We start from the raw sequence: 18,150 nt of genomic DNA, 5'->3' as shown, positions 1-18,150 counted from the left end.
AATAACATTAGTAGTCAGCAGGAGAAGCCTGTTTTGGGGGTGGAGGAGGGTGTGTGAAATGGGCTGCAGCTAGATCTGGGAAATGGTTGCAAGAAGCTAACCCTGATGTGATTTGCTCCCTCTTCCCTTCCCCATACACCCCGCCTGGGAATTTGGGGAAGCTGCCACCCTGGAGACTGGAGGGAGAGGTAAACTGGACCACTGATGCCATTGCTAGGAGTGCTACAGCTGCTTTGGTAGCTCCCTGTGACTCCAAAGCAGCATCTGCTTCTGCTGCTTTGGTGGTAGCATGAGCCCTCAGCCCAGTCTAGAAACAGTCAGTGATTTCATCAGCGCAGCGGTGCTGGAACAATTTTTATTGTGGAGGTGCTGAGAGTCATTGAACCAAACTGTAAACCCTGTATATAATGGAAATCATTTCAAGACTAGTTCCAGCACCTATGTATCAGGCTACTAAAAATGCCCTGAGGAACACAAAAGAGGAAAGGGAAATGGTGACTTAAATTTTATTAAGATGATGTATAAAAAAAAAGTGAACAGTACAGAATTTAAGCATATAAATTTCTGGTTATCAGGAAATAACGTACAGATTATGCAAGTATGAAGTTCAGTTTAAGATCGGCTGTCGTAAGGAATACAAAAGCTGCAATATCCCCGATTAGGGGTAAAAGGTTGATGGGTCAAAGTACAGACATTGAGATATGAGGGTATGATGTTCATATAATGGCTATGTTCGGGTGTGGGGTATAATGAGGGGATATGATGATGGATTGACCCTCATTTGGTGAGATTTTACGTTCAGGGAGTTTATGGTTCCAGTTCATATGATCCAACGGAGAAAGTCTCTTGGTCCCTTTCTTGTAGTCGAAGAATAATGTCACACTATACTTCACAGCCAAATCTAAATTGAATTATTGCATAGGACAAAAAAAAGGCACATCTAAAGGGAACTCACCCTGCCCTATGGCAAAAGTTGGCTGCAAACAGAGATCTGAGAGCCAGCACTAGGCATAAACAGGCAAAGCAATTGCTTAAGTGCCCAAACAGCTCAAGGGGACCGATTTAGTATTGCCACCAAAACATTATTAATCTAAGGTGGACTTTTTAACAAATGTATCAGTATGCGTTGCATTGGGTTTTTTCCTGTGGTTTGTGGAAATAATGCAATAGGTATTTTTAGGGGGTAGGTGTGAGGGGTAAGGAGCTGGCCACCAAAAATATTCCTGCTCAGGCCTCCCCCTGTGGGCTAGCTCTGACTCTGGTGAGAGTTGTTCAAAGGAAGGCCACAACAATCCTTCGCAGTTGAAAATGTAAGGCTGTCATAAACAAATAGTTAAGGGTTAATAGAACAGGAGTACTTCATGTCTCTTTTGCCTGGAAAGGGTTAACAAGATCAGTGAGCCTGGCTGTCACCTGACCAGAGGACCAATCAGGGGACAGGATACTTTCAAATCTTGAGGGAGGGAAGTTTTTGTGTGTGCTGTTAGTGTTAGGTTGTTGTTCTCTCTGGGTTCTGAGAGTGACCAGACGTGCAACCAGGTTTCTCTCCAATCTCTTTGATACAGTCTCTTATATGTCCAGAATAGTGTGTACTAGGTAGATAAGGCAAGTTAGGCTTATTTGTTTTCTTTATTTGCAAATGTGTATTTGTATTTTGCTGAAAGGATTTTAATTTGTACTTGTATACTTAGGCTGGGAGGGTATTCCCAGTGTCTATCGCTGAAAGACCCTGTAACATATTCCATCTTAAATTTACAAAGGTAATTTTTACTGTTTTTCTTTCTTTAATTAAAAGCTTTTCTTGTTTAAGAACCTGATTGTTTTTTTTTTTTTTTGGTCTGGTGAGACCCCAGGGGACTGGGTCTGGATCCACCAGGGAATTGGTGGGGAGAAAGGAGGGAGGGGGTAGAGAAAGGTTAATTTCTCTCTGTGTTAGGATTACTTTCTCTCTCAGGGAGAATCTAGGAGGGGGAGAGAGAAGGAGGGGAGAAGGTGGATTTTCCTCTCTGTTTTAAGATTCAAGGAGTTTGAATCACAGTGGTCTTCCAGGGTAACCCAAGGCGGGGAAGTCTTGGAGAGGCAATGGTGATGGAAAGGGTTTACTTTCCTTGTGTTAAGATCTAGATGGACTGGATCTTGGGGGGTCCCTGGGCAAGATTTGGTGGGGAGGGGGGTGACCAGAGCATACCAAGCACTGGAATTCCTGGTTGGTGGCAGTGCTAAAAGTACTAAGATGCTAATTGAGCTTAGAGGAATTCATGCTGGTACCCCATCTTTTGGATGCTAAGGTTCAGAGTGCAGAATTACACCATGACAGAGCCCATGTAAGTTGAGGAGTCTCGCTGCCATGGCACTCGGAGCCATGCTACACAGACAGAGAAGGTGACTGAACAATGCAAGCATGCCTGGCCAAATCCAGTTTAGCTCTAGCTGCCTCCCTCCAGCCATCCCATACCCACTCCTCACCCCACGGACTGAGCACACGCCACCCTTCCCCCGAGAGTTGCATCTGCCTCATGCAATACGCACACACCCCGCCCCTCTCCGTTGCCTCCGTCCCATGCACTGTGCAAACCCTGCCCCCTTCCCTTTGCATACTCCGCACCCATCGCTGCGCTGCCCTTTGCACTGTACATACCCGCCCCGTAGCTTCCCCATGCACCGTGGAAACCCCTCCCCGCCCCCCTGATCCCGCCTCTCCCCCACAGGGAAGTGACAACTCTGCCCACGGCCCCCTGCCTCCTCTCCCTACGGCTTCGGTGACATCACGATAAGCCCCGCCCCTTCCTGCCTCTCCTCCTCTGCCCACCGCTGCCGCGCGCCAGAGTGATTTCAGAGAGCGCGCGCGGCGGCCGCAGCAGCAACGTCGTCGCTGGTTCTGAGCGGCCGCTTCGCGTTCAGCCTTCTCCCTCCCCGGAACAGCGCGCGGCGGCGGCACCGACCGACACCAGCGCCGGTGCTTCCTTCCGGCCCCGGAGCCTCGCGGCGCAGCAGTAGCAGCGCGAGCCGGCGCGTGGGGAGCAGCAGGACCCGCCTCCCCCCTCCCCCTCCCCGTGCGGTGCGTCTCTCTCCGCGCTGCTGCAGAAACAAAGGAGAGGAGCGGCGGCGGCGCGAGCTCCTCACCGGGCCGGGACTCGCCCCGCTCGCGCCGGGACAGCCATCCCACCCCTCCCCCGCCGCCTTTGTCTGGCCGCAGCAGAACCGAGCCCTCGCCAGCAGCCCCTTCGAGCAGGTCAGTGGCGCCCGCGGCCTTTGTGTCTCCGCCGGCCGCCCTTGTATGGGCCAGGCACCCCCGCCTGTTCCGGGGAGGCGGGCCTACAGCTCGGTAGAGCCCCCGAGGGAAGGGCCCGGCCGGGGGGAGGAGGCAGCGAGTGGGGCCCTTAGCAGCCGGGTCCCCGCCGCCGGCCCTGGGGGACTCCCCGGGGTTCGCGGGCCGCGGCTGCTGGAGAGAACAAAGAGCCGGAAGGGGCTGAGAGGCCGGCGGCGCCGGGCGAGCGGCTGGGCGGCGTGACTCAGGGATTTGAGAGGGGCCCAGCAGGCCTGGGGCTGCCGGTGGCCGGGCGAGGAACAAGGCACCTTGCCGCTCCTGCGGCTCGGGCTGGAGCAGCGCTTTTCCCGCCTGCCCGCCCCTGGCGAGTGTCTCTTGCCGCGGGAGGCTGGCGGCGCCCGCCCCTTTCGTTTATTTTTCTGGCTTGACTTAATTTTGCCTTTGTCCATTTCGATCTCTATTCTCCGTGTGTCTAGGGAGCGCCTCAGCTCCCCTTTCTAACTCGCAAAATGGGTCAGCCGGTTTCTGGGGTCTGTCATCTGGAGGAGGATGTCAGGATACATAAAGATTTAGGTCAGCCAGCCCATTCTGTCCCATCATTGACGCAACTCCGACGGATTTAGTATTGATTTAGGTATAGCTTTGATTTTTCTGTTCTTCTTTTCCCCTCACTAAGTCAGTTTTAAAATGTGAATTTAGCTGGTGTGAATATCGCAGTTTGCTTGTGCTTTGGTCTATAAAGCACTTTTGCATGGAGAACTAAAGTTCATTGCTGCTGTTTTGTGGTATTTTGTTCTGCCCACTTCAGATTCATTGTTAACTATATTATTAAAGTGCCCATGAGTTTAGCTATAATTCATAATAAAAATACTTCCTATATAGTCTTCAGCTGCTTACACATAGTATTTTCCTGCCCTTGTTTAACTTGTGTAACTAGTAGCTATCCAGATTACTGTAATAGAATCACTAGCTGAGCTAATGCAAGTTGCAAAACAGTTCCTTCTGTAAAAGGAAACAACGGGGAGAACAAGAACCTTAACCTTTTAATCAGTCCTTCTATCTAAAAAGGAACAACTGTGATATGCAGGCAAATGCTTCTGTTGAAACCACCCACCCAGAAATGCTGAGTATATATGTGTTAGCAGAGGCAGTGCAACAGCAGTCATCTTTTGGGCCTCAGATCATACTCAGCTGTGTTGTCTTTATGCTGTATGTTAAAAATGGTAATAGCTGTTTGAGATGACTAGCCCATGATGCTGCATTTTCTAAGTAGAATTTAACAATGTCTCCCTCTCTCTTCAGGGAGGAAGCTGTAATCATCCTGTTAATTGGATTTTATATTTCTCCATTACAGTGGGTGTTTGCTTTGCTGCTTCAGTTCTGTGGGTTGTGTAGGAGTTGGCAACCTTTTGAGATATAAATAGAAGCTGATTTCAGAGGCCCCTGTGTTGAGGAGGTTGTGTGAGAGTCTTGCTCAGCCTGTCACATTGCAGCCTTGTGACAGGCGGAAGCTAATACATTCACCCATGTGACCTTAGCTTCTGAGAAATACTAAGGAAAGCAGGCATATATGTGATACTATTATAAGCTGGTTTTCTAAGGGAAAGACAGAACTGAATGTGTGACATTAAGTGGATGACTGCTACTTTATGAAGACCCATCCTAGTTGGCAGCTGCTGATGTGTGACAAGCAAAACACTTCTGTTCTAAAGAGCTTGAAGCAGGTTTATGAAACCCATAGTCATTTGAGCTTCCTCATTACGTTAATCCAAAGGTACAAAGAGCATAATTTAGTTTCTGGTTGATAAATACTTATTAATGGATGATGAAGGTATATTTGTCTTTGTGCTGGTGTGTACTTTTTAAAGGAAACGGTTAATCAGATGATACTTGGACATGGTACAAGAAAAATGAAATGGCATAGTTTCTTTAACAATCACTGGAAAATAACAACTTGTCCTTTTTAATTAGGGGCATATATTTCTAGTAGGGAAAGAATGTGCTGACGAGCCATGAAAGTGCTTGTATTTACATTATATCCAAAACAACAGTTAAAACCTAAAAATAGATTTAAATAGCATGTGGTAATACATGTTTACAACATATTCATTTTTAAGAGGAGCAGGTTGGAGTAATGGGAGACTCATTCATGGATGCTGACATGCTTAAAAGTATTAGAAGGGACACCTCTCACATCAAATTAGCACTTCTATCCTCTGAATATCAAAATTGTAAAGCCTAAAATTTTTATAGATTAGAAGAAAATATTTTCTATATTTTTGGTTCATCTGGCAGCTCTTTGTATAGTCCACTGTGCTGCATAGCTGATTAGTTCCATCTGCATGGGTTCTTAAAATAAATAAAAAGTGATTGTAGAACCACAATTTGATAGGAAAAGCCTAGGGCAAGTGTCAAAAAGGCAGGTCTTGTATTCAGGGTATTGAACTAGATAGAGATCTATCAAGTGATGTTACAAACTGAGTGACCTTGTGCAAGTCACCTAATTTATTTGCTTTGATTCCAGATCTGTAAAAGGCACGTGTAATTTTTCCATTTTGCCCCTTGGTATGCCTTGTCTAGTTTATATATTTTCTGGACTAGGGATTGTTTGTGTGTATTTACAGCACTTGCTACAGTGGGCCCTAAATCTCCATTGGAGCCACACAGTGATATGATACTATAGTTGCTGAAACTACGCTGGGGCCTTTCTAAAGAAAGGCTTATCACCCTTAGGAGATGCAGACCTTTAATTTACAGAGTGTGCTTTGGTCCATAGCAAGCACTTACGTATCAACATATATCTATTGGTTTGCTGTGAACCTTAAACTTGTCTTTTCAAATATCTGTAATTCACTTTGGATGTTACTGGAGAGGAAGACACTAATATTGAGAGGCTGTTTTGTCAAAATATCTAGCTCTTTTCAATATTTTAAAGCTCAATGTACCCCCAAAGGTGTATTATTTTAAAACACAATTTTTCTAGTGGCCCAGTCTAATATTTTAATTTGCCCTGGATTTGTAGCAGATCGCTTGATTATACTGTGCTCCTGTTAGCTCTTGGGAGCCAAGGATTCATTGCTATATCAAGTTTTCTACTAAACTTGCATTGCAGTGATAAATCACTGGTGAAGGTGAGGTATTTATTTTGTTAATTTTTGCTGATCATGTTATGCAGAAGTGAGGGTTTTTATTATCCAATGCCAGACATGGGTACCTTGCTATAAATTCTTGAGCCAGAGTATTTTGCTGAGCTTACGGAAATGAGTAGGCTTTTAGCAACCAAAGGCATTTCTTGCAAGATTTCTGTTCAAGTTTGTTGCAAATGCAACTTTTAAAGCACTGAAAAATAAATTCATAGTGTTTCAGAAATGCCCACTGATCCTGTATAGGAACGATTCTGCACACATGTTGCTGCCAGTTAACATACAGTGTCAGCTTTCGTACACAACAAGACTACTTACTCTGTTTTGGAAATTACTTCTATAGTTAGAAGAGTATATTGAAATTGACCCACATGTCATATAAGCAGTAAAGGCAGTTTATTTCCTGTTTAGTATGTTGATAAATAGATTATATTAATTTCCAGAATTGATTAGTGTACACAGATTTGGTGTGGCTTATTCAGTGGATCTGACTTCAGGAATAGAAATTAGCCAGAGTGAGTGACAGGTGACACATAGGAAATATTGAAATATTTTTCTAAGGTTTTATAAAGGTATAAAAGTATCAATGTTTTCCATTACTGCAACTTTACATAACGCAAATGTAGCCTTTGTTAAGAATGTTGACATCATTTATTTGTAGAAAAAGTAAAGATACTAATGACTGTCTCATACAAACTGTGATCGATTTTGGTGACATGCCAACTTTTAATGCAGTTTTCTGGTTTTATTTACAGCACAGAGATGGCTCAGGAGACAAACCAGACCCCAGGGCCCATGCTGTGTAGTACCGGATGTGGATTTTATGGGAATCCTAGGACAAATGGAATGTGTTCAGTCTGCTACAAAGAACATCTTCAGCGACAGCAGAATAGTGGCAGAATCAGTCCAATGGGTAAACTTTTTTTATTGGGAGAGATCATGTCTGAGAAGATGGCAGGAATTGTAGGACAAATGTTGGAGACAGGAACATCTGCAATGGCTATACTGAAAACAAGCAAGGATTTGGGGTGGGGGTTAGCAACGAATAAAACTATTTTCATTTGTACATTCTGGACAACACACTGTACTTGCTGCCCGACCCTAAGTCTCTGATGAGCATTTGATTCCTATATTTAGATGATCACTTTAGTTGTATTTCATTGGCATGTAGTTTTAAAGACACAAAGCAATCTAATCAAATTTCAAGTAAATAGATGAGGACAGCTAAACTAATATTATACATAAGCGTGCTTGAGTAGTTGATGATGATTTATATTCTACACATTTACTGAACATTCAAATTTATGTTGCATAGGAACAGTCAGTGGTTCGAACAGTCCTACCTCAGACTCTGCATCAGTTCAGAGAGTAGAAGCTAGCTTAAACTGTGAAGGTGCTGTGGGCAGCACATCTGACAAATTAAGGTAAGTTGTAGATTACTGTTTTGAGGCTAAACTGAGTTAAATCCGTAAAACAATTAGAGGGTTTATACTTAAAATAATCATGGCCTAGATGTACCAATATCACCTTATTGTAGTTAGTTTTTTTGGAGGAATAAATAGCTGACAGACTGCCTGGTGGAGAACTATAATTGACCAATGCTTTGTGAAGTTGACTGAAGATGTAGTGGTAGCATTTGAGAATTCTGATATAAGTGGTACACAGTGTTTGGCATTGGACTATGAGATTTTACAAGAACGCTTTCTTGACTCTTAGCTGAACAGCAGTTCGCTATGTAGTTCCTTCAGTCTTCTAGATCAGTATTTCTCAACCTTTTTGATACCAGGGACCGGCTTGCTGCCTTCCTAAACTGTGTCAGGGAGATCTCAGGGACCGGTGCTAGTTCATGGACCAGCTGTTGAGAAACACTGTTGTAGAGTGAGTGAAGTAATTATTAAAAGAAGCATCTTTCATTACTTTCTTTAAATATGGTAGAAGCTACCTCTGTAATAGCAAACCAAATAGCTTAATCTGCTGAGAATATTTAAGTAGAGTTTGGACAACACATGCATTTAGTGTAAACTCAAAACTAACTTGAATTGCTTTTCTCATTGAATGTAACAGAAATGTGCCTGTTGCTGCCTTGCCGGTAACACAGCAAATGACAGAAATGAGCATTTCAAGAGAGGAAAAAGTAACACCGAAAACAGAGACAACAGAGCCAGGTGTGCCATCAAATTAACTTTGAATGCAACTAGCAGCTTTTAACAGAAGTTGACAGTTCATATTACCGTCTCTTCCCTCACCGTCATAACACTGTCATAGGAAAAATATTAAAAACTGAAGGTGGTGGTTCTGAATATTTGAGTATACATTTGTAGTGCAGAGAAAAATAGCTGGGGCTAAATTTGACAGTTGGACGTGCACACAATTCCCATTGAAGAATTTGACAAAAGAGCAAGTTTGGTTCTTAAACTTGCAGTTTAAATTTTGAAACCCTTAGAATTGTACACTATATGCTTTTGGAATTGTAAGGGAAAAGAACAGAGGGTTAAAATTACAAGGCTAAAATGATAGAAACCTCTGAATCTAGGAGTAGCTTTCTCAAATTTCTGTTGGCTTGTGGACATAAATATGGCTTCTTGTATTCAGCAGTATTAGAGAAGGAAATGCAGCTTTCATGAAGGATAAATAATTACTTGAACTTACTAGCCAAACATTTTTTAAGAGTATATTTCCTTTATAACTCTGTCCCAGGGCTGTGCTCATAGTTTAATGCATGTGACGGACAAGTCTGTTGAAGGACAGACTGATTGAGCACCTGTGGGTATAATTGATCCATTGTTCTTGAATTGGAGTGAACTTAACAGTTGGGCCGTATTATGTTCATAATCCAAGCAGATACTTTAGAAGCTGTACTTGTATGTTGGGAAGGTTGCAGATACCTTACAATAGTATTATTTAAATTAAAGAAAAATTAGAGCAGGGGTCTGCAACCTTTCAGAAGTGGTGTGCCGAGTCTTCATTTATTCACTTTAATTTAAGGTTTCGTGCACCAGTAATACATTTTAATGTTCTTTAGAAGGTCTCTCTATAAGTCTATGTATTATATAACTAAACTAGTGTTTGTATTGTAAAATAAACAAGGTTTTCAAAATGTTTAAGAAGCTTCATTTAAAATGTTGATCTTACACTATCAGCCTGCTGCTGGTCTGGGGCTCTGGTCATGTAGGCTGGCAGCGGGCCGAGTGGGGCCTGCGGCTGGGACCCCGGCTGGCAAGGGTCTGGCAGCCAGAACCCCGGTCTGGCAGCCAGAACCCCAGACTGGCAGCAGGCTGTGCGGGGCCAGTGGCCGGGTCCCCAGACCAGCAGTGGGCTGAGCGGCTCAGCCCACTGACACTCAGGGGTTCCATCTGCCGGCTCCTGCCAGCCAGGATCCTGGCTGCCGGACCCACTCAACTCACTGCCAGTCTGGGGTCCTGACTCTGCCCGCGTACAGTGGGTACCTACCTTTTCCCTGGTTCTGGTCCATTCTCTTCCTCTCTCTGAGCTGAGGGTGGGAGTGCACTGAGCACAGGGCCAGGAGCTAGAATGAGGGAGTGGGCTCAGGGTTGGGGCAGGAGGTTTGGGTGTGGGGCACTTACCTAGGCAGCTCACATTTGGTGCCAGAGGTGCAGGTGAGAATGTGGGAGTTAGGGTGCAGGAGCTCCTGTTTGGTGCTCAGAGTGGGAGTGAGGATGTGGGGGGGGGTGCAAGAGTCAGGGCTGGGGGCATGTGGGGGGGTTCCAAAGTCAGGGCTGGGGTTTGGGGGGGTGGAATCAAGCAGAAGGCTGAATGTGTATGAGGGGGGCTCAGGGTAGGGCCCTGGGGGAGTGCGGGGCTCAGGGCAGAGGGCTGGGTGTGTGTGTGGGGGTGGGGGGAGGGGGGTCAAGTCAGGGGGCAGGAGGGGAATATGCCCCTATTCCACCCACCTCCTTCCCCAAGGCCCTGCCCCTGCTGCTTTGCTGACCCTGGGACTCCCATGCCCCATCCGGACTCCCCTGCTCCTGACTTCCCCCTCCAGAGTCACCCCGCCCGGGATCCCACACCCTGTCCAACTCCCCCTGCTCCCTGTCCCCTGACTGTCTTGTGGGAGCAGGCAGCCCTGCCCCTCAGAGTGCTGCGCACGCGATGGCTCGGCTCCAGGGGAGCATGTCTGCCTCCCTGTGGAGCCAAACACTGCCCCGCAGGAGCACACAGCCCCAGCCCCCAGAGCGCTGCACGCCTGGCGGCAGGGCTCCAGGGAGTAGAGAAGGCAGGAGAGGGGCCGGCAATTTGCCGCACTTGGCTGGGCACTCCGGTCTGGGAGCATGGACCCCACGGCTTGCCGCGCTGGGAGAGCAGGGCCATTTGCCCACCCCTGCATTAGGGTATGATACTAAAACAATATTACCATTTTTCAAAACTGGAAAACCTGAAGGTTAAGAGTTGAAGGAAGATTTCAGTAACTAGCCCTTTATTTCTGTGTGAGGTTTAAGCTGCTTTTATATCTTGCATTAAACTGTTTTGTATTCATACTTAGGCTCTGATTATTTGAGATGTAAAAGACGTGCATCAGTAATATGATTCTGTGACATGGATTGATAAATACAAGTGTATTTATTGCTCTGATGCTTTTTGGGGTGTGTACAGAGTTTAAGGATACTTTTATAAGCTATGCAAGTTTCAAATTATCTCCTGTAACTCAGTCATGTGCCTTTTAACAATGCATCTTGAGGTCATACCTGAGAGCGCCAATGAGGAAGGAAACAGTACATGTAAAATAAGGTAGCAGTGACCATAATTGAAAATTCTTGTTAACAGTTAAAACCAAATTGCAGAAGTCATCTTTGAAACTGATAATTTGTAAGCTTCTGATCTCTTGGGGATGAACAGATGACTAATTGACACCAAAAACTATGCTATGCAAAACAGTACTTAAATCTTTCTATGCTCACAGAAGCTGCTTGGAGAAAGTTGCTTATAACAATTTTTAACTTAATTACCAGGCTAATAGTATATGCCTCTGTGGAACTCAAAAGTCAGGGTTTTATTGCAGTTTAGATAGATTGGAACAGAGAGTGCATACTCAAAGTCCATGTAAATATCTTGAAAAACCTTAAGTTGATAACCCCCCCACACACACACACGCTCTGAAATCTTTACACTGGCATTCTTCCAGCTTATTTGGATCTTTAGGAAAACTGATGTCTCCTCCAGTGTGTTTTCTGCAGTCCATATTCCTTAAACTCTACATGTGGCCACTCAACGGGTATCTTCAGTTTTGCCAGACCATAGACTCTAGCCTCTAATTTTGTTTTTATCAAGTCCTTGTATTGTGCCTACTGTAGTATTTGAGCACTCTTCAAAATTAAATAACTTATTTATAGACTGTTCACATCTTTTCTTTTATTCCTCCATCTGGCAGCACGTAGGATTTCTTTGACTCATTTTTTCAGAATAGGAGGGAAAAAAGTCATGGGGGAAATAGTCTGTCATGGGAAAATTGTATCCAAGAGGAAGGACTTGTTCATCTTAAGTCATGACAAGCTTTAGGTTCATTGTCATCTGCCACTCTTTAAGAGAACATCATTGGGCAGGCTTGCTGAAAAAGCTTTGGCTACTCCCCTCACTAATCTTGTCCTGTTTGAGTTTGGTAGTCTACAAGTATCACAGATGTTTGGAGGGATCATGATCACAAAGAAGAAAGATGTCCTCTGAACAGACTTGGTCAAAGCCCATTTAGCATCTTGAGGATAAATACTCAGACTTGATCCATGCACTTAGTGGGTAGTCATTAGAGAACTGAACTTTAGTGTTGTGTCCTTCAACTTTTATTGCATGTGTATTTGTGGGTGTGTGCCCAAATACAACAGTTTGGTCACAAATGCATGGTATACTATGGCTTGGGTCAAACTTATGCTTGACAGGATGCAATCTTCTGGCGAGCTATAGAAAGGAAGGTGCTTTTCTTGCTCCTGTTGTTGTTTGGAGGTCTAGTATTGGATCCAAAACCACATACTGTTTTGTGACAGTAGGAAAGATGCCCTCTGTTGGGAAAAAAAAAAAAACTTGTTGAGCTTCTCATTATTTCCCTCTACCCACTATCACTTCAGTTTTCCCAAGATTGAACTTCAGCTAGCTTCTCCTCCAGAAATAAATATACCCAGATACTGTCACAAGTAGTGTGGCTATTACTAGCATTTGGGATGAAGATATCTTGAGTATCTGTGTATTGTAGGCACTTCAGATTATGGCACCTGGCAATCTCTCCCAGAACCTTGTAGATGTCAGAGTTGGGGAGAGACTGTGTAACACTCCATAAACAGTCTATCAAGAAAGGGCAAGCAGATGAGTCTTACCTGTGTTTACATGTCCTAATCTTTCAAGTAACTTAAACTTTTTTATGTTATTTCCATCTGTTTAATTTTGTCATTCATCTAGATTGTAAACTGTTTAGGGTGGGAACTGAACATGCTATATATGCTTAGCATGTTACTTTCAGATGTCTAAGTGTTTTTTTTTAAACAAACCTTGTTCAGAATTACTGGGTGTGAAGGGGAACCTTAAAGACATGTTTAATCATTAAAAGGGGTAGTTTGCATTAAAGTCAGAGAGTCTTGACTCTTGTAAAACTACATTGCACTTTTGGACTTACAGTCCAAGAAAAGCTTCTTAAATTAAACCTGATTCAACCGGGGCCCCAAATGTTCATGGGAGAAGCAACTGAAAACTAGCTTTAGAATGAGTCAGTTTAGCTATGCTACCTTTACAGCTGCACTGAATTTACTGTAATATAAGAATGTCTAGATTCAGCGTAAGTGTGGGCTGTTGCTCTTTTCCTAATTACTGTAGGAGTGCTTGTATGAGAATGTGGAGAGCATTCTCATAGGCAAAGGTAACTCTCTTATCTGAGAATAGAGCTCATAGTAGGGAACTATGTGAACCAATGGTGGTGTGATTCAAAAATTCAGCTGCTGTTGCAGTCTTAGGCCTGACCTACATTAGAAAATTTGGTTGGCATAACTGTCACTCAGAGATGTGAAAAATCCATACCCCTGTACAGTGTAATTAAGACAACCTAAGTCCCTGTGTAAACCATGCTAGGTTAACAGAATTCATCCATCTGTTTAGCTACCACCTCTTGGAGATGGATTACCCACATGACAGTGTCTGCATTGAAGTATTAGTCTCACCTGGCTGTTGTTAGATTGGAAATTGTTACAAACAGTAGTGCATTAATCTGGATTGTGTTAATTGTGCAGTAAGTATTGTATAGCTTAATGCTTTTAGGGTTTCTCAATTTACTTGATTTCTGAAATAAAGCTTATGTACAATTTAGATTGTTTAAAGAGTAGGTGGTCACAATGCTTTACCTATTAAACACTGAGGGGAATCTCTCAAAGGAATACTAAAAACACAACTATACACTTGGTTTACCATGTGACCTTAAATCTAAGCTTTCCTGTATACATTGATATTCAAAGTAGGTCTTAATGGCTTACAAAGCACTTACTGTGCACTTATGACACTTTCCATTCATAATTCTTTATGTAGGTAGGTCAAATAAAGCCTACCCTTCTCTCCATTTTTGCATGTAAATGGTGAAGTGGCCATATTCCTGACTTACTAGTACTTGGACACAGTTGCAGTTTTATAGCTAAAGACGTCTGTATTAATATAAAATAACCTTACACGTGGTATTGTATATGTTATGAATTTTGCATAGTTTCTGGGAAAGGAATGCAGTGTCTTGGGCTGTACCTACATTCTTGAACAAATGTTTTACTGAATTATTCAAAATTAATCTGGAGCTCTCATTTCAGTTTGCTTTATTTTTATTTTTTGCTTCTTTTCCCATAGTTGTTACTCAACCAAGTCCATCGGTATCTCAACCCAGTACTTCTCAGAATGAAGAGAGTGCTCCTGAATTGCCCAAACCAAAGAAGAACAGATGCTTCATGTGCAGAAAGAAGGTTGGCCTTACAGGTATATGAAAAGGCTTTGTCAATACTTAACAGTTTTTGTTGACTAGCATTTGCATTTACTATTTCTCTGGATTGAATTTTGTATTTGGTAAAACTCATTTTGGGTAGGAAGCATTCCAAAATTCATTGGGATGATACCCCGTGAAACAGCTGTGTGTTTTTCGAAATGCGTGGAATCTGTTCATATTGCTCTTAACAGAACAGTTGTAAATATTTGGTTCTTTGTAGTGACTAAGCCTTAAAATCATAGTTTAGGTAGAGCTGAAAGTGACACTGCTTCCTTTTCTTTGTACAGGATTTGACTGCCGATGTGGAAACTTGTTTTGTGGACTTCACCGTTACTCTGACAAGCACAACTGCCCATATGACTACAAAGCAGAAGCTGCAGCTAAAATCAGGAAAGAAAATCCAGTTGTTGTGGCTGAAAAAATCCAGAGAATATAAATTAACCTACTTGTGAAAAGACTGACTTTTTGTTTTTATTTTAATATATCCTAGGAAAACATTAAAGAGCAGATGCATGGCATTTTCTTTTGATGATCTCCAGCGTTTTACTTTAGTCTTGTCTGTCTTATTGATATTTCAGGATGTTCGGGTGTTTGTTACAGGCAGAACTGGATAGTTACAGCCCTTTTAAAATGTATATGCCCTTCCCAGAATAAAATTGGATTAATTAAGACCTGCACAGGAAGTTAGAAATGCACAGAGGACAAATTGTCTAGTTCACATGTGCCAAACAAATGTGTAAAATCTGCATGTCTGCAGCAGATCTGCCTTTTGGGTATGTAATTGAGGTATATCATCTTTGGCTAGTGTTACATGCCTGTTTTGGGGTGAAAAGATACACCAGTAAAAAGTTGGCAGTCTATTTCTACCATAATTAAATTTTCTCCTATCTTTAATTTCCACAATTCATTGTTTTGAAGCAGAATGTGAGCTTACACAGAGGATCCACCTTACGTAGAGGAGTGTTGGTGCCATATTTAAGATACTGTTAAAGTTGTTTAATGCAGCAGGAAAAGTGAGAAATTCTGAGACTTAAAGGGTGTGAATGATCCTGGAAATGACTACATTATATAGTTCAGAACAATCAGAGCAGGTTCCCATAGGAAATGCCCTCTTAGAAACTTGATGAACTGGCCTGCAACAGAAGGTTTGTCTGCTTTACTCTTGCATAGCTAAAAATGTTGTGTAGCACAATGCAGTAAGATTTTTATTTACAAAAGAACAAAAGCTGTTTGTTTTTAGATTTACCACAGCAGCTCTATCAAGTAACAGTATGTTAGCATCTAAGTTGCAAATTTATTTGAGCAGTTTAATTTTTCATATATTTTCATGTTGGGTTCAAGAGAATATGAGCTTTTTTTATTTAATAGTTTTTTAAATATGATAAGATGGCACCATTCTGCATGGAAAACCATACCCAACATGGCTGCTGTAGACTTAAGTGGTACCTGGCACCACTCTGAGGGCTGCTTTATCATTTTTAATTGTATTTGGGTGTAGGACTGTAGTGTTCTTGGGTGTATTGCATGGGCTGCATTATCTACAGCATTGTACAATAACTCTAGAAAAGGCAGTATACTTCACTGATGCTTGTCTGGTAATATCACTTCTGTGTTATAATGGAAGTTTTTTTGTGATGTATGAAACTTGTTTTTTATATGAACCAGTACAGTTTAGACTAGTGTTGTGATAATGCCTGTTCTCATCTGTAAATAGTTATGTACACAAGGCGCTACTTCTGATTTTTATTGCAGTATTCAGTCTTAGTTTTTACTTCACTATTAAAAGCATCAGGACTTTTGCTTTAACATTGTCCTTCAGTTCTGAGTTATTAGATATGCAAATGTGTACAGATAGTTCATATTTATGTATTGCACATAATCATGCTACCCAGCATCTATGCTATGTTGTATTATGTAAATAATAAAATCATGTACAGAAGGAAATAATTCCTTTTGTTATAGTTCATTGGGTTTTGAGTTACTGGGTAATCCGAGGCTGTCTTGTGGATGGGGAAAGGGCTGCAACTTGTTTCTAGATTCTGCTATGTGGGAATTTTTTTTCTATGTGCCTTAAGCCTGCATATTTCTAACCTGTTCAGCTTTCATTTACCAATTTAAGATCTCATCTTTGGGTGAGAAAAGCATAGCAGATGGAATACAAACTAATTTTCTTGATGGCCAGATAATTTCAGCAAATAACAGTAACATCATGTCTACAGGGAAGATGGAGAGCATTAGCTGTGAACTTAAAGGCTTTTTTTCTTGCTGCTTTGCCTGCGAATCTATTTCCAATGGATCTCTGGGACCACATTACTAGTATACTGTGCAGCACCATTTTATCCAAACCTCTGAAAGCAGGAGCATTTCCACTGGGCCCCTCCCTAGGATCTATACCTAAATGTGGATTTCAAATATGGGGCTGTGAGAGTTACCCTTCCCAACTATGCGAAGGAGCCACAGGTTGGTGTGCATGACACATGATAACTTGTTGGAAAGAGGCAGCCTTCACCAATGGATAATACATGGGAACTTCTTGTAATGGAAACTGAGATAAAAGTTGTCTTCCATCCAGTCTACTGACATGTGCTTGCTTATTGTCACTGCTTGTTCTTATGATATGGGGAAAGGGCTTGCTCTGGAGCTTCATGTGCCAAGATGAGGATAATCCATATCGGTATAAGCCAAAAGGAGCCACACTAAAGCAATGAAAAGTACCATTTCTCCAACCCTGGAATTTAAGAATCATGATGAGATCTGTTACCTTCTGATCCTAAGAAGTACGGATTTGCACATGGATATTTGAAGAGAATTCAGGTTGAGAGTTTGTGGGTAGAGCACTCGAGCTATATGCTATCAAGAACAGTTTGTGAAAACATGTCAGTGATGTCATGGGTTAGTATGATTTAGGGATTATCTGAGGAAGTATGGGACACTTGAATTAAATATTTCACATGAGTTTAAATTCTCGTGTTTCTCAAAATCCCTGACAGCTATAGTTTATCACTTACATCACTTTCTGAGACAAATGCCCATCCCTTTGACTTGTAAGATAACAGTATATTGTGTGGGAAAGGAGTAAAAATCCTACACACTGTTACATCCAATTACATTTAATCTACATGTAAGCTTGTTACAAGTGAGGTTTGAGTATACATGAAAATTACACTGCATTTTAAGAAAGCAAGTAGGTGGTTAATATACCATTTTAGATTAAATTAACTGCAAATCAAACTGCTGCCCCAATGCATGTGCTTTAAAAAAAAAAAAAAAAAAACCCTGAAAAGACTAAATTTTTCAAAATTGTTTAAGTTGTGTGCGAATGGATGCTTTAAAACAATTTACATAAAGCTTCGCATTACCACACAGGTCTAATTTATTGCTGAAATTCTTTTGTGCAAGAATCACGCTCAGCACGGCAGGGGCCAGTCCTTTGGGAAGGTGAATGTAGCTATTTAATTCTCTGCCCTGCCCCAGCGCAGTAGCTCAAGCTACTGTACGCTAGCTTGTCGCAGATAGCTGTACCCACTGAGGAAATCCTCAGCAGTACAGGAAGCGTCAGTCTCTCTCTGTTTTTGGAACAAAGGAGTAAGATATCTGCTCTGCTCTGCTCTACTAATGGAGCCAAATTCGGGCGTATGGGATGTTTGGTATTAGGACCTCTTTATTTTAATTGCACTGGTACTGAAAATAAGCATGCTGCTGATTTTAGAGTTGTAATATCACTTAGAGCTGCTCTGCTAACAGACTAAGCTTTCATTTCATTCTCATTGCAGTGTAGAATGCTG

At 42.4% G+C, this 18,150-nt stretch overlaps 1 protein-coding gene across 2 annotated transcripts; it reads left to right on the top strand.

The window, feature by feature from the left end:
- The first annotated feature begins 2,841 nt into the window (after positions 1-2,841).
- ZFAND5 (zinc finger AN1-type containing 5) lies at positions 2,842-16,312 on the top strand. Of its 2 annotated transcripts, none has more exons than XM_050944223.1 (6): positions 2,842-3,232; positions 7,167-7,324; positions 7,727-7,835; positions 8,476-8,576; positions 14,233-14,358; positions 14,653-16,312. In XM_050944223.1, the coding sequence occupies exons 2-6, from the start codon at positions 7,174-7,176 to the stop codon at positions 14,799-14,801; spliced, it is 636 nt and encodes a 211-aa protein (XP_050800180.1). In that variant the 5' UTR covers positions 2,842-3,232; positions 7,167-7,173; the 3' UTR covers positions 14,802-16,312. The 2 variants fall into 2 exon arrangements, with proteins under 2 accessions (XP_050800180.1, XP_050800179.1); XM_050944222.1 differs by lacking the exon at positions 2,842-3,232 and adding an exon at positions 4,843-5,042.
- The last annotated feature ends 1,838 nt before the right edge of the window (positions 16,313-18,150 follow it).

The sequence above is a fragment of the Gopherus flavomarginatus genome, chromosome 3 (assembly GCF_025201925.1).
Source record: "Gopherus flavomarginatus isolate rGopFla2 chromosome 3, rGopFla2.mat.asm, whole genome shotgun sequence".
In the NCBI taxonomy this organism is placed as follows: Eukaryota; Metazoa; Chordata; order Testudines; family Testudinidae; genus Gopherus; species Gopherus flavomarginatus.
Note: the sequence above shows the minus strand (reverse complement) of the source record. Positions and strands in the feature narration are given on the sequence as shown.